At 36.6% G+C, this 14,265-nt stretch overlaps 1 protein-coding gene across 4 annotated transcripts in view; it reads left to right on the forward strand.

The window, feature by feature from the left end:
- cdk8 (cyclin dependent kinase 8) overlaps positions 1-14,265 on the forward strand; it is a 108,439-nt gene that overhangs the window by 35,322 nt on the left and 58,852 nt on the right. For 3 of the 4 annotated variants that reach the window (XM_069891475.1, XM_069891476.1, XM_069891477.1), the window contains exon 4: positions 3,350-3,490. The exons of the other annotated variant lie outside the window; for it this stretch is intronic. In XM_069891475.1, coding sequence (XP_069747576.1) covers positions 3,350-3,490 — 141 coding nt within the window. The remainder of the gene's footprint in view (positions 1-3,349; positions 3,491-14,265) is intronic. 4 annotated transcript variants of the gene reach the window in all.

Below are 14,265 nucleotides of genomic sequence, written 5' to 3' on the forward strand. Positions count from 1 at the left end.
GCCACCACAATCTTCTGTACCCAAGAGGGCAACAATAAAAGGCCTCAATAACCACCCTGTGGCACTGACCACCATTATGAAATGCTTCAAGCATCTGGTGATGGTACATATCCAAGCACACCTCCCAGAGATGCTGGACCCATTTCAATTTGGCTACAGAGGAAGCCATTCCACAGTCAATTCTATAGCAGTCGCTTCACTGTCCTGGCCCACCGGGAGAATGACGCATGTGCCAGGCTGCTGTTCATTAATTTCAGCTCAGTGTTTAATTCAATCATACCTCAGAGGCTATTGAAGAAGTTGTCCTTGCTGGGATACAATACCCCTCTCTGTAACTGGATCCTGAGCTTCCTAATGTACAGTCTGTACAGGTTGGTAGCAGAATGTCAAGCACCAACATGCTGAACACTAGTGCTCCTCAGGGCTGTGTGCTCAGCACATTCCTGTTCATGCTACTGACCCACATCTGCATTGCTAGATCCACCTCCAAAATTGTCATCAAGTTTGTAGATGATACAATAGTAGTTGGCCTCATCAACACTACAGAGAGGAGGTAGAAAATCTCATGAAATGATGTGAGGGTAACAGCATGGGTCTAAACGTGGACAAGACAAAGGAGATGATCGTGGACTTGAGGACCAGGAAATGACCACCCTCCACTACGCATCATCAATTCGAAATGAGACAGTGGAGAGCACCAAGTTCCTTGGAGTTCACTTAACTAAGACATTTTCTGAGAAGACTGAAGCGGGCAAGGCTGCTGGCCACCATTGTCAACCTTCTAAAAGACCCCTATCAAGAGCGTCCTGGCCAGCTGCATCATAGTGGTACGGTTGGTGCAGAGAAATGGATCAGCAGTTAATCCACAGGATCATAAGAGGATCACAGAGTCTCCCTCCCTCCAAGCTCATTGATGTAATCTATCAGAATTGTCATCTTAAAGAGGGTGTGCAAAATCATTGAGGATTCCTTTCACCCAGCACACAGCATCTTTCAGCTGCTACTGTCGGGGAAGAGAAACTGGAGTATCAGAGCCAACGCCACCAGGCTGAGGAGCAGCTTCTTCCCATGGGCAGTAAGAATGCTGAACAATCAAAGGAACTGCTCACACAAAGCTTACGAGATTCTCATATGTGCAAACCAATATTAATTAATTTATTTGTATACATGAAATACCTGTCCTAAATATGTATTGCGTCTCTGTGTGTTATGTCTGGTTATATGTCTACATGTTTTGTACCAAGGACCGAAGAACACTGTTTCATTGTACAATCAAATTACTTGATTTTACCAGCTCTCTCCCCCACACTCTGTCTTGATGAAGGGTCTGCCTGCAACTTTGACCATTGATGCTGCTTGGACCATTGAGTTCCTACAGCAGATTGTGTTTTTAATTTGGAAATTCTTGGTGTATGTTACATCATTTGTGCTATTTTTAAAATTGAACACATTTAACTTATCAAAATCACACAAGAATCAAGTTGTACATTGAGCCATATCTAATTTATCAAAATACAAGTCAAAACAGGATTGCAATTTATCGAAATTTTTAAAAAATACTTTATTTTTGATCTTCCATTATTAAACCAGGAGAACACATCATTTACTGTTAAGGAGCATATCAATATCTCTCTTCCCCATTCCCCACTCCCCCTCCCTCCAACCAGGGAGAGAAGGAAAAGTAGAGATACCAAGGGAGAAAGAAAAAGAAAAAAAAGGAGAAAAGAAAGGAAAGAGGCTGGGTGTGACATTAGTGCTATTTATCAAAATCTTTTGCTTAGAAAATAAGCCTCATTAGGTTCTTTTAAAACCCCTATGCGTGGATTCACTACAGCAGGATTTTTTAAATTTAAGGTTAATTAGTGGCTTACGAGGCCAATTCAAGGAATAATTAGCCAATTGTATTGCTTGTGTCTAGAGTCATATTTGGGCCAGACCTAGTAAGGTCATTAGGTTTTTCAACACAAACTGATTAGTAAAGGAGATGGGTTTTTCTCTCTCTTCAGGTATCATGCAAATTTACTAATTTTAGAAATTAAAAATTATGTATTATTTTTAATTAATTGACAAGTTTAAATCCTTTCCTGCTTTGGTATAATTGATTCTGTCTTTAGAATATTATTCCAGACCTAATAAAATTTCACTAATAAAATTACTATGACAATGTACTCCTGAATTGAATACTGTTAGATTTCAAAACAAATTGCACTACATACCAGCTTTGTTGGCGAAAACTTTGGAAACTGTTCATTTAAATTTCACGACACTTCCATTACACAATATACAAAACTAACATATCATCCAAATAAGATTTACAAAGAAGATTCAGTGAAACAGTAAGTGGCAATGATCCTTTGAGTTTTCTGTGACGACATTCACCTGTTTTTTTGTATCCTTAGTCTTCATTGGGGGAGGCCCTTCACTTTGTTAGTTTCTTTGTGGTATTTTAATTGTTTTTTTTCGAGCAGAGATCTTCTACTTCACAGTAGGCATCCATCATATTTAAATTGATTCAGCAATCTTGAAACTCTAATCTGGACAAACTAGCTGTTCTTTGTTCTTCTGTGAGCTTACTTTAATAATTGTTTTGTAATTCAACTGCTCTCCTTAAATTCCACGAACCTTTCTTAAAAACAGGATGTCTGTACCAGCCTTTCTGCTGCCTCCACTTTGATTCTCTAATGTTTTTGTCCACATTTGGCCCAGCTTTCTAATTTTCAATTGCATTTTTTGGATTACTGAAATTTATTTAAATACTTAGTTTGCATATTTTAGGTCTTCCTGCTTCTGTTTCCTGGACCAAGGTGTTATATTTTTTAAAAACGGAGGTATCTTGTAAACTTGACCAATTATTTTAGTTCTATCATTTTAAAATTTATGGCCTAAATTAATTTCCAACAACTGAATTTGTTTTTATTGCATGATTGCCTCAGTTGGTACTCACTTTATTTTTGAATCACAATATGATCATAGATATTGATTAAAATATTTTGACAATAGCCTAATTTCCCTCGTATCCTTTTAGCAGCAAACAGCATAAAAGCATTTTCTAACACTGCATTCATATGCTCATTGTATTCCAGGTGTACAAAGCAATAAACTTGGGTAGGTCGTCAAATAAGGCTGATTCAGATTTGGAATCCTTTCTGTTGTGTATAATTTGGTTGGGAGGAATGCCTTGGGTGGTGGGTAAATGCATCAAAAGTATTATAAATTGAGAGCAGAGAATGAAAAGCCAAGGGAGTTTTAAAAGTGCCACTTCACAGCTAAGAATTTGCTCTCTGGAATGCAGATCACTAATAATGTGGTCCCAGTCTCTGACTCTCCTTTTATTCATTTCTTCTTTCAGCACATAATCAAATTTCACAGAGCTTCTAAAGCAAACAAGAAACCAGTTCAGTTACCTCGAGGGATGGTGAAGTCCCTATTATATCAGATTCTAGATGGCATTCACTACCTGCATGCTAACTGGGTGTTACACAGAGATCTGGTGAGTGATTTACTGGGGGTACTTGAAAGGAATAACAGTGCTTGAAAAGTTATTGAAAAATAAAAGCTACCGTAATTTCATTGCTGGTTGCTTTTGTTATAGATCAGTCATTTTAATTGCAACAGTGCAATCAGAGCTTTAGTTGGAGTAAATGCTGAATAACATGCTGGATTTTTTTTTGCGCCTTGCCCTACATTTCTTCGTACTATGTTTGGAGCTACGATTTGCAAAACAACAAATTATTCTTTTCATCCACAATCACTTCCTTAATTGGCCTTTTTGCCTTATTTCACTTTTCTTGATGCTATCATATACAGGGGGGGGGGAAGCAATATATCCTTCAATTACAGGAATGTCTAATAATACAAGAACTCATTAGAAAAGAAAGATAATTTGGGAAGAGCACTTTCTGTTAAATGCAAGTACAATCTAATTTAACATTAGACTTCATAAAACAATTTTTTTAGATTTATATTTCTGACAACTGAACACTAACTTTAATCCCAACAACTCATTGATATATTGCAGGGAGCTGTCGTATAGATACATTTGACTTCCCTTTATTACCAGTAACAAAAACAAAGGTCATTCTTCAGTGCTTACACTGAGAAAGTGAAAATGCTGTCTTTCAGATGATCTATTAAGGTAAAGTTTTAAGTACCGTCAAGAAGCTGCAAAAGATCAGTTGGAGCTTTTTGAAAAAGAAATAGATTATGGCCAGATTTAACCTGTGATAAACATTAAAATGCATTGTTATTTTTATTGTCTTATTGCTGTCTGAGGCCACTGCATTCATTAGCATGACTACACTTCAGAAGTGCTTGGTTGGCTGTGGGGCTTTTAGGTACATCTTAAGAGTGTGAAAGGTATAAAAACATAGTTCCATTTTTTTTCCCTTTTGAGAGCTGGCACTTCAAATTGGAATTGATCGTTGGTTTTGTTTTGTCACATTAGTTTGTTCAATGCAATCTTGGTTCTGTTGAACTGAATATTTTAACAAATTTGTCTTTTTTGCATTTTGTGTATTTGACTAAAGGGATGATGTACTCACAAAAATGATGCAATTTTAATGTAAAGAAAATTACGGTTTCACAAAAATTGCAGTGCCATATACGCTCTCAAATCAACTAGTGTAGAATGCATTGCTAACTTATTGCTAACTTTAATGAAATTTTATGTTCAAAACTTTATTTTTATCATTCTTTTTTTTGATGCAACAAATTTTCTGAGCTAATTTCCTAATTTTATTGTAGGATTTTCTTATTCTGTTTATTTTGACCATATGAAAACCTAATTATATCAGTAAATTATATTGGTGATCTCTCATTTTCACTCATTCCTCTGACTCCTTTTGTTTAACTTCCTAGCCTCTTCCCCTCCTTTTTCCTTTCAGAGAGCATTTTACTCAGCCCTCTGCCCCCACCCACATCACCTCACTGCTTTCTTTTCCTTGTCCCACCTCTATTTTCCTAACACCTGCTCACTTTTTTGCCCTCCTTTCTCAGGCATCTGCCTGATTTTGGCATACTTGACAAAAGGCCGGTCATGTTGCATCACGAAAAGCATTTTAATTAGTACCAGATGAGTAAAGAGTAGACACATCCAGGGATTCTGCAGATCTCTTGAAAGTTGAGGAATAATTAATTGACAGTGCCATTTGTATATAATTGGAACAGGTACGATTGGGAAGCACGGTTGAAAAATAAATCTCAACAAAGATTTGTTGGACTAAGCACCCATTTACCTTGCTGCCAATTGAGAAATGTTTTGCTGGATTTGTTTTACTGCATTAGTAACATATTTCTTCAGTTCTCTTTTTGTATTGTAAGTGTAAAACAAAGTGATTTGGATTTGACTGATTTGCAATCTTGAATGATATTACAAGGTCTCAAATATTTTAATTCTTGAGCGATTGAGAAGAGAAACTGGAAAAATTAAAATTGTTTGAATTACACTGGACAATGAAGATTTTGCTTCCTGAACATTTTTGGGTGTATTTTATGGATTTTGGGCTGTTAATCACAAAAATTACCGTAAACTTTTCCTATCACATACTGTCTTTTACATATAACCAAATTTTGTGATTTCCTGTCATATTTTCAACATGTTTCAAGCATACAAAACCATGTCATACAAAATTAATTTTCTGCAGTCACTTTTGGATTTCCCTGCTGATCTTGATGTAGTCAGTGATGAACATGGTGAAACGTTTCACCAGGACTTTGTGACCGTGAAAAAGTGGTGTCAGCATCATTATGTGATTAAACATGCCAAATTCAATAAAAGTTATTTTAATGTTTCGCCAACCTCCTATCTGATACAGAAAATTTGAAATTATCTTTGCGTTCAGCTTGAAGTTGTCTATCATAATTCTTTTTTTTTCAGGAAGCAAACCTTTTGAAAAAAATTTGTGGTCCAGTGTTATCAGTCCATCACAAAAATATAAACTAAATAAAATGTGCATGTGAGAGTCAACAACCAAAAATATGTTAATTTAGCTGTTTATTATCTGAATTGAGTAGAATCAAAAATATTGACTTGTATAGTTGGTTCAGTTCCTGTTCATTTTTGCATCAATTGAAATTTAGTTTTGAATTTGAGCATGTGATCTGTTTTATTAAACTGATAAAATTTTGGTTGAATTTATAATTTTGTTTGTTTGAGAACAGTGACATGTGTCAGATATTCAAGTGCATTAGTTTCCACTAAAGGAATTTATGTTTAGTTTCAGTAGGACCAAATAAAGGAGACATGTTGATGCTTTTGCTGCAGGAATATGTACATATTAATAAACCACTTAAATATGAATATCATTAAAGTTTAAATAAGTAAACAGTATCATATCTGTTTGTATAAGACTAGTAAATAAATTTCCACCATTTTTTTAAACATTTGTTAGCAAATTCTACTTTGTTGCTATGAATTTAGTACTTTCTTGCCTAAAGCAGATGACCACCATTTATCGTGTGTGATTATGTATCACAAATTCCTAAAGAAGTCCACATCCACACCCTGGTTTGCTATTAGCAATTACCAAGCGTAACTAAACATTGGTGTAGCTTGTTCCTTCTGTGTTGTTCTTAATTTGAGATTTACCAGAACAAATTTGGAAAGATGTTGGTCGATGTATGCTTGAAAATGGAAACATTTGAAATTAGAGTCATTATTTTACCTGCGATCTTTTCAAAATTAAAGCAATTTTCAAACAAGGAGAAGAAAATTTATTGCCTGTTGAATTTATATGCAGAATATAACTTTTTTTGCTCTAAAAGTTTTGAATTTTTTTTTAATGAGAAAGCTTCTTGGTTAAGGCAGAAGCAAAAATATTTATTGTATGGAAACGAATTTAGAATTGGTGAGATGTAAAACTTATTGACTTGTTAACTTTTTATTTATTTTGTCTTTGAAAACATATGCAAGGTAGATTATGTTTTGAATGTGGGATGGTCTGAAAATCACCACGAATGGCTTATTTAATGAACTGAAATAATTACTTCACTATGAAAAGTAACCATTCTTGAAGCTCTTTTCTTGTTTGTTTATCTAATATTACAAATTCCTATGGTCTCTGTTTTAATTTTTAATTTAGACATGCAGCATGGTAACAGGTCCTTCTGGCCCACGAGTCCATGCTGCCAAAATATGCAAATTAACCTACAACCCCCATACGTTTTGAAGGGTAGGAGGAAGTCAGAGCAGCTAGTGGAAACCCACGCACACATGGGGGGAATATACAAACTCTTTGCACTCAGCGCCGGTTTTAAACGTAGGGTGCTGGCGCTGTAATAGCATATGCTATACTAAAAATGCCACCCTAAATCTGTTGACTTTTGTTATAATTCATTTAGATGCTTTCACTTTGAAAGGAAACAGCAGTTTAAAACAAAATACAATCAACTCGAGTTAAAAATTCTTTCACCACAAACTGCATACATCCCTGGGTAATTAATGAATTCAGTTTTTACAGGCATACCTAGGTCAGTTTTGCTTGAAAGTCAGAAAAAACACAAAAATAATTTGAGGTAACTATGCTACTACTAATTGTAATGAATGGCATAAAAAGTACACGAGGCAGATAAGAAAAAAAAATCTTGAAGTGTTGAAAAGAAAACTGTTAAAGGGAGGAAATTCATTCCACTGATTATAGGAATGAATATGTATAAGTCAGGCTTTCAAATTTTATAATATTATGGATGGGTGCCCATACTTTGGGCATTAGTAATCCAGCAACAGCCTGTATACAATATGCTTATACAAAGTTAGTTGTTCTTGACCAAGGAACATAACTTCTATGCCTAATGTTTCATGAATGGTCAGAAAGAAAAATATGGTCAAGAAATCATGTCCTTTTATCAAGAAGACCATGTTTTATCTGCTTTTCAAATATTTATCAGCTTGTTTTGATAACCAGAATTTTTACAGAATATAGATTTGCCCACAATGTCATCTTGTTAGAAAGACCATGAAAACTGATATCAACTTGTTAGTTTGTTCAATCCTCCCTTTATTATCTGAACATGTACGCTGACACTTAAGCTCATAAAAAGTACTACTGGTGACATCTTTTTAACATACCCAAAGCAAGACTTTTGCAATCCTGCACATAGTACTTGAAGAATTGCCAGAGAGAATAATGTTGGAGATAATGCATTGCTAAGTTAGCTCTTTGTTTTGTGCTGCTAATAAAAATGTATCTATTTTCAGCATTTTAATTTATGCTTTAACTGCAAAACTGAATAAGAAGGAACTAAACAAAATACATTCAACAGAAATGTAGTAACTTTCCTTAATGACTATTGACCAGCAGCATTTACATCAACAGTGATGGTATTTTGAAAGGCTGATGATGGAGCATATTAAGATTCAATTTATTGCCATTGTAATAAAACAGTATATTACATGAAATTGCTTTTGCCTGCTGTAAGGCAGACAGATTCGCCATCGGCAGAAATTGCCTGAAGTGCCTCTGACAATCTAAGAAAGAGAAGCAAAAGAGAGTCTCTCCAGAGTCACCGAGTGTCTGTGGATTTGTCCCCAGCACTTCCGCAGCCACACAGTCCAGTCCAGGCAATTGGCAACCCAAGCTCCAGATCCAAACCTTCGATGCAGTCAGGAACTCCGGCCCCCCCTCATATCCCAGTTCCGATACCTGGTACCCCTTCAGCCAGTTTCAAGCCAGTCTCCTGCAGTCTACAGCTGGTGCGAGTCTCCCGACTGAGATCTCCTGCAGCCCACAGCCTCTGTGGATTTCTCGTCTTGAGTCGCCAGCAGACTGCTTCATGCATGGGTCTTTCAGCCGCAGAGCTCCCTCACTGGTCTGCTGCCATCCGTGGTCACATAGATCCATTCCATTTCGCCTAACAGGTCTATGGTAGATGCCATCTCACTGACTCTACACAAAGCCCTGGAACACCTGGACAGCAAAGATGCATACATCAGGATGCTATTTATGGACTATAGTTCAGCTTTTTACACCATCATCCCCTAAAAACTGATCAGCAAACTCCAAAACCTGGACTCAACGCCCCACTGTGCAGTTGGATCATGGATTTCTTCACCTCCAATCACAATCAGTGAAGATTGGTAAGAACTTCTCCACAATCTCCATCAGTACTGGAGCACCATAGGGCTGTGTTCCTGGCCCCTGCTCTATCACTTTACAGCTACAACTGTGTAGCTTGGTACAACAATATCATCATCTACAAATTTACTGATGATACCATGATGGTGGGTTGTATAAAGGAATGAAAACTTGGCTGAATGGAACAACCACCTTGCACTGAGTCACCAAAACTAAGGAGCTGATTGTTAACTTTAGGAAAGGAAAGCCAGAGATGTACAATCCAGTGATCACTAGGGGATCGGAGATAGGCGGTGAGCAAATTTAACTTCTTGGGAGTCATAATCTCAGAGGATTTTTCATGGACCGAACACACCAATGGCACTGTGAAGAAAGCACATCAGATTGGCCCATATCTTTCCTAATGTTAGTCCTCTGTGTGATAGCTGTAAATCACAAGTGGCCACACTAACGCATATGTTTTGGTCTTGCTCTGTAATGGAGAAGTATTGGACAGATATTTTCAGGACACTGTCAATTATATTGGGTATTAGATTGCAACCTAATCCATTGATTCTTTTTGGAATTATAGTTCTATAGGTGGGTCGAGTGCCTACTTCTGCACATCGGATTGGAATGGAAAGATTCTAATTCACCTACTTTGATGCAATGGTTCTCTCAAGTTATGTCATGTGAAGAGGCTTGGTGTCCTTTTATAAACTTTTTGTATGAGTTCATTTTTGACTTTTATCTTCGACTATTTTGGTTTCTGTTTTTATTGACAAAGACCAGATAAATAGTTTGTCTTGATATGTTGCAATGAACTCCCAGTTTAGACTGACCAGCCTCACTTTTTTTGTTTATTTTGGTAGGTTAGATGGGGTTTTAACAATTTTTTTTTTTCTTTTTTGAATATTCCAAATTGAGGAGAAAGGGATAATATTGTATAATATGTTATACATTGTATTAAGTATTGCAATGTATTGATGTTTCAGTTTTTACTATTCTACTCTCCTCATGTATTGTTTACTTATAGCGTGATTAATAAAAAGATTGAAAAAGAAAGAAAGCAGGTCAGCCTCTCTACTTCCTCAGGAGTTTGTGGAGGTTTGGTATGACACCAGAAATTCTGGCAAATTTCTAGTCCCACATCAGCCAGCACACGCTCTGTTCTCGCTGCTGCCATCAGGGAAGAGGTCTAGGTGTCACAAGACTCTCACCAGCAGGTTCAGGAACAGCTGCTACCCCTCCACCATCAGACTCCTCAACAATAAACTCATTTAAGGACTCTTACTTGTGCACTTTATTGATTTTTTTTTGTTCTCTCTGTATTGCCCAGTCAGTTTGTTTATTTAATTGTTTACACAGTGTACAGTTTATTTTTTGCACTACCAATTAGTGGTAATTCTGCTGAAGAAACTCAGTTTTGTATGTGATGTCATGTATGTACTCTGACAATAAATATGAAATCTAAGAATTGGTGATATCTCCAATCTCACACTTTTGAGAGAGTTGAAATGGTTCTCTGGCTACTAGACGGTATTCAATCATGTACATCCACACTTCTGTATTTTCCCTGCTCTCTAACTTCAATTAACCTGAAAAATAAATGTACTAAATTTAATCATAACTATCTGCATGTCGGTACAATTTTTGTTAAATCAAAAGTACCCCTTTATACATTCCACAAAATTGGTATTGATTACAGATGGATATAATCTTCCTGTGACACTATTTGGAAAACAAGGAAATTTTCATGAACATTTTAGCTTTCATTAAAACATAAAACATTATTTAGCTTTGTGCTTTGTTTTTGAGTCTCGCAGATACATTTGGATATTATGATTTGCAGAATATTAGCGTTAAACTCTTTCAAAAGTAAATTTGTTTTTTGTGTTTGGAATATCCTATCACACTAACAAACGCTGTACAAAATGCAAATTTCCTTTTGCAAAATACCACACAGTAAATTTCAATTACTATGCTCTACTGTTATATCACTTTATGCATTTTTTTTAAAAGTACCTTCTTTCTTGTTATTCCCTTTTGGGCCGCTCATTTAATAAATTTATTTATTAGCTACATTTCATGTTTATTCCACCATCTATCTGTTTTCTCTGCCAGAATTGAGCTCTTATCAGCAATTTTGTACAGTTGAAAGTCAAAGGGGTGTAGAGAGTCCTAAGATTATATAGCACAAAAACAGGCCTTTCATCCCAACTAATCCATTCTGACCAACATGTCTATCTGAGCTACAATCATTTGCCTCGTATTTGCTCAAGAACTTTCTTATCCATGATACTTGTCTAAATGTATTGATATACAATTCATATACAAATTCATGCTACTTTCTATGTTCATACTTCCCTTTTAAATCTTTCCCTTCTCATCTTTAACTTATATTCTCTAGTTTTAGACGGCCCTACACTATGGAAAAAAACTGACTGTTCACCTTATCTTGTTTCCTTCATGATTTTACAAAACCTCTGTCAAATCATCTTCAGTCTCATACACTCCAGGCAAAATAATTCCAGTTTATCCTGCCTCTTATAATGCAAGCCACCTAGTTCTGGTAACCCTGACACAATAATCCCAAGTGTCAATTCAGCAACATCTTTTACAGTTGTAAAACGGCATCCCAACTTCTGTACTCAGTGCCTTGACTGATGAAGGCAACTATGTCAAATATGTTCATTACCACTCTATCTGCCTGTGTTTCCACTTTTAGGAAGCTAATATACCCACAGCACATGATTCCTCAGTCTCTCTGCTTTACAAAATTCTTCAGCGCCCTACCATTTACTATCCGAGTCCTGTCTGGTTGATCATACCAAAATGCAACAACTCACTCTTGTATAAGTTAAATTGCATCTATAATTTCTTGGCACAGTTCCCCAGTTGATCTCCAGATCCTGTTATAATCTTAGATAGCCTTCACGATCCGCTCTATCACTAATTTTGGTGCCATTTGCTAATGTGCGAACCACATTAAATACTTTGTTATCCAAATTGTAATACAGATGACCAACAAAAGTGAACTCAGTGTGATCTATTTGCATGTCTAAAGAATAAAAACAATTTGATTTTTCATTCCAATTTCTCTCCCATGGGGTTTGCAAAGTATGTCTTTTTCAATTAACAGGATGTTATAATGACAATTTAGGTGGAGCAAATGTCTCCAGAGCTAAATTTATTTTGAAAGCAACAAATTAGGTTCATGTTCATTTATTATCCCCTGCACAAGTTCAACCTGACAGTCTCAGTGCAAAACATGCAAACACACAATCAGAACTCATATACAGGCAAGAGAATGTGCAGAACAAGTATACATATAAATAAATATTGTTTAATAAATAGTAGAGCCTTGGAGGGTTGGTGTGAGCAGTTCATTTAATCATTCAGCAATCTCACTGCCCATGTGGAAAAAGCTGTTTCTCAGCCTGGTGGTGCTGGCTCAGATACTCCTATATCTCTTTCTCGACAGAAGTAGCTGAAAAACGCTAGGTGGGGGGTATGGTAGGGATCCTCAGTGATTTTTGCGCCCTCTTCAAACCACATCGATTTGGGGGAGGGAGATCCAGTGATCCAAATGAAACTAATTTTAAGTCATCCATGATGAGGAAAGTTTATTTTGTTGGGAAGTTGAAACTCATCAAGATGGAAAGACATTATTCTGATAATGATCTAACGTGCATGTCTGATTATTTTGCTCCTTTGAAGCACAGGTCCTGCAAGTTGTATGGCTGGATTTTACACAGGTGAGCTGTGCAATCCTTGCTCAAATATTCATGAGGTATCTAAGTCATTACTAACTTGAAAAAGGACAGGTCCAAATCATTGCATTCCAGAAGAGCTTTTAAGAGAGGTGTATATGAATTTTATTTGAAGGATTGGTGCCTGAATTTTCTCTAACTTAGTTTAAAATGTTGCAGACATTTAGCAGTGTTCCATATGACAGATTGATCAAAACAGTAAAAGCCATAAATGTCCAAATGAAAGTGGCAAATTGGGTCCAAAATTGGTGCGGTGGAATGGAGGATAATGTTCATCAATGTGATTGGTGACCGGAAGGTCACTGATAGAGGACATGTACTGAGTGCTGATGTCCAGTGTATTTTGTTGTATCATTATCAGTGTTTTAGATTCCATTATACCTGCTGAAGTAATGACATTTTCTGATCATGCAAAAAAAAACTGCTTTCCGATAAAGAAAAGTAAATTTGGTAAGTTATCTAAAATCTGGTCAGGGTAGGAAAATGGCTTTCAAGAACTGATTAGGGATGGACAGTGTGGCTTTGTGCATGGGAAATTGTCTCATGAATTTGATGTTTTTAGAGGTAATCAGAAAAATTGAGGGCAAGACACTAGATATTGTCTAACTGGGAATTTAGCAAGGCCTTTGATAAGGTTCTGCATGGTAGAAAGTCTGATGTCATAGTGTCATAGTGGATTGACCAAATGGATACCAAATTAACTTGATGATAGGAGACAGGGTGGTAGTGTAAAGTTTTCATTTAGTTTGGAGGCTTGTGATTTGTGGTGTGCAGCAGAGATTGGTGCAGGGACCACTGCAGTTTGTTATCAATATTACTGACATGAATGACTTTGTTAGTCAGGTTGTGGATGACAGTAAAGTTGGTGGGATAGTGGACTATGAGAAAGATTGTCTATAAGATTACAACTAGATTTAAATGAACTGGGAAAATAGGGCAGGAATGGAAGATGGAATTTAACTTGGATAGGTATGAGGCTGTTACAAATTGATAGGTTAAACCAGGACACAACTTGCATGGTACATGCTAGGCCCCTGAGAGTGTTGTAGATCAAAATGACTTGGGTGTGGAGATCAAGTACATAGATCCATTGCAGGTAGCCAGGGTGGCAAAGAAGGCACTTAGCACACTTGTCTTCATCAGTCAGGGCATTGAACAAAGGAGTAGGTTTATCATGTTATAACTGTACAAGAAGTTGGTATGACCATGCTTTGGTGTATTATGGGCAGCTTAGGTCAGCTAGCTATGTTATAGGCCATGGATTGACCTTTTGGACTAGGCTTGTCAATTTAAAGGTAGATTTCTACTGAGAACTGTGTAACTCAGAGCTGGTTTGCCAAAGTCAAGCTGTGCAGATAAGAATAGAGAGAGAAAGAGTCTGGTTGGTTGAGGCAGAGATAGAAAGTTTGGTGGGGAAGCCAGAAGGATACACAGAGACACCC

The sequence above is a fragment of the Narcine bancroftii genome, chromosome 7, assembly GCF_036971445.1.
Source record: "Narcine bancroftii isolate sNarBan1 chromosome 7, sNarBan1.hap1, whole genome shotgun sequence".
Taxonomy (NCBI): domain Eukaryota; kingdom Metazoa; phylum Chordata; class Chondrichthyes; order Torpediniformes; family Narcinidae; genus Narcine; species Narcine bancroftii.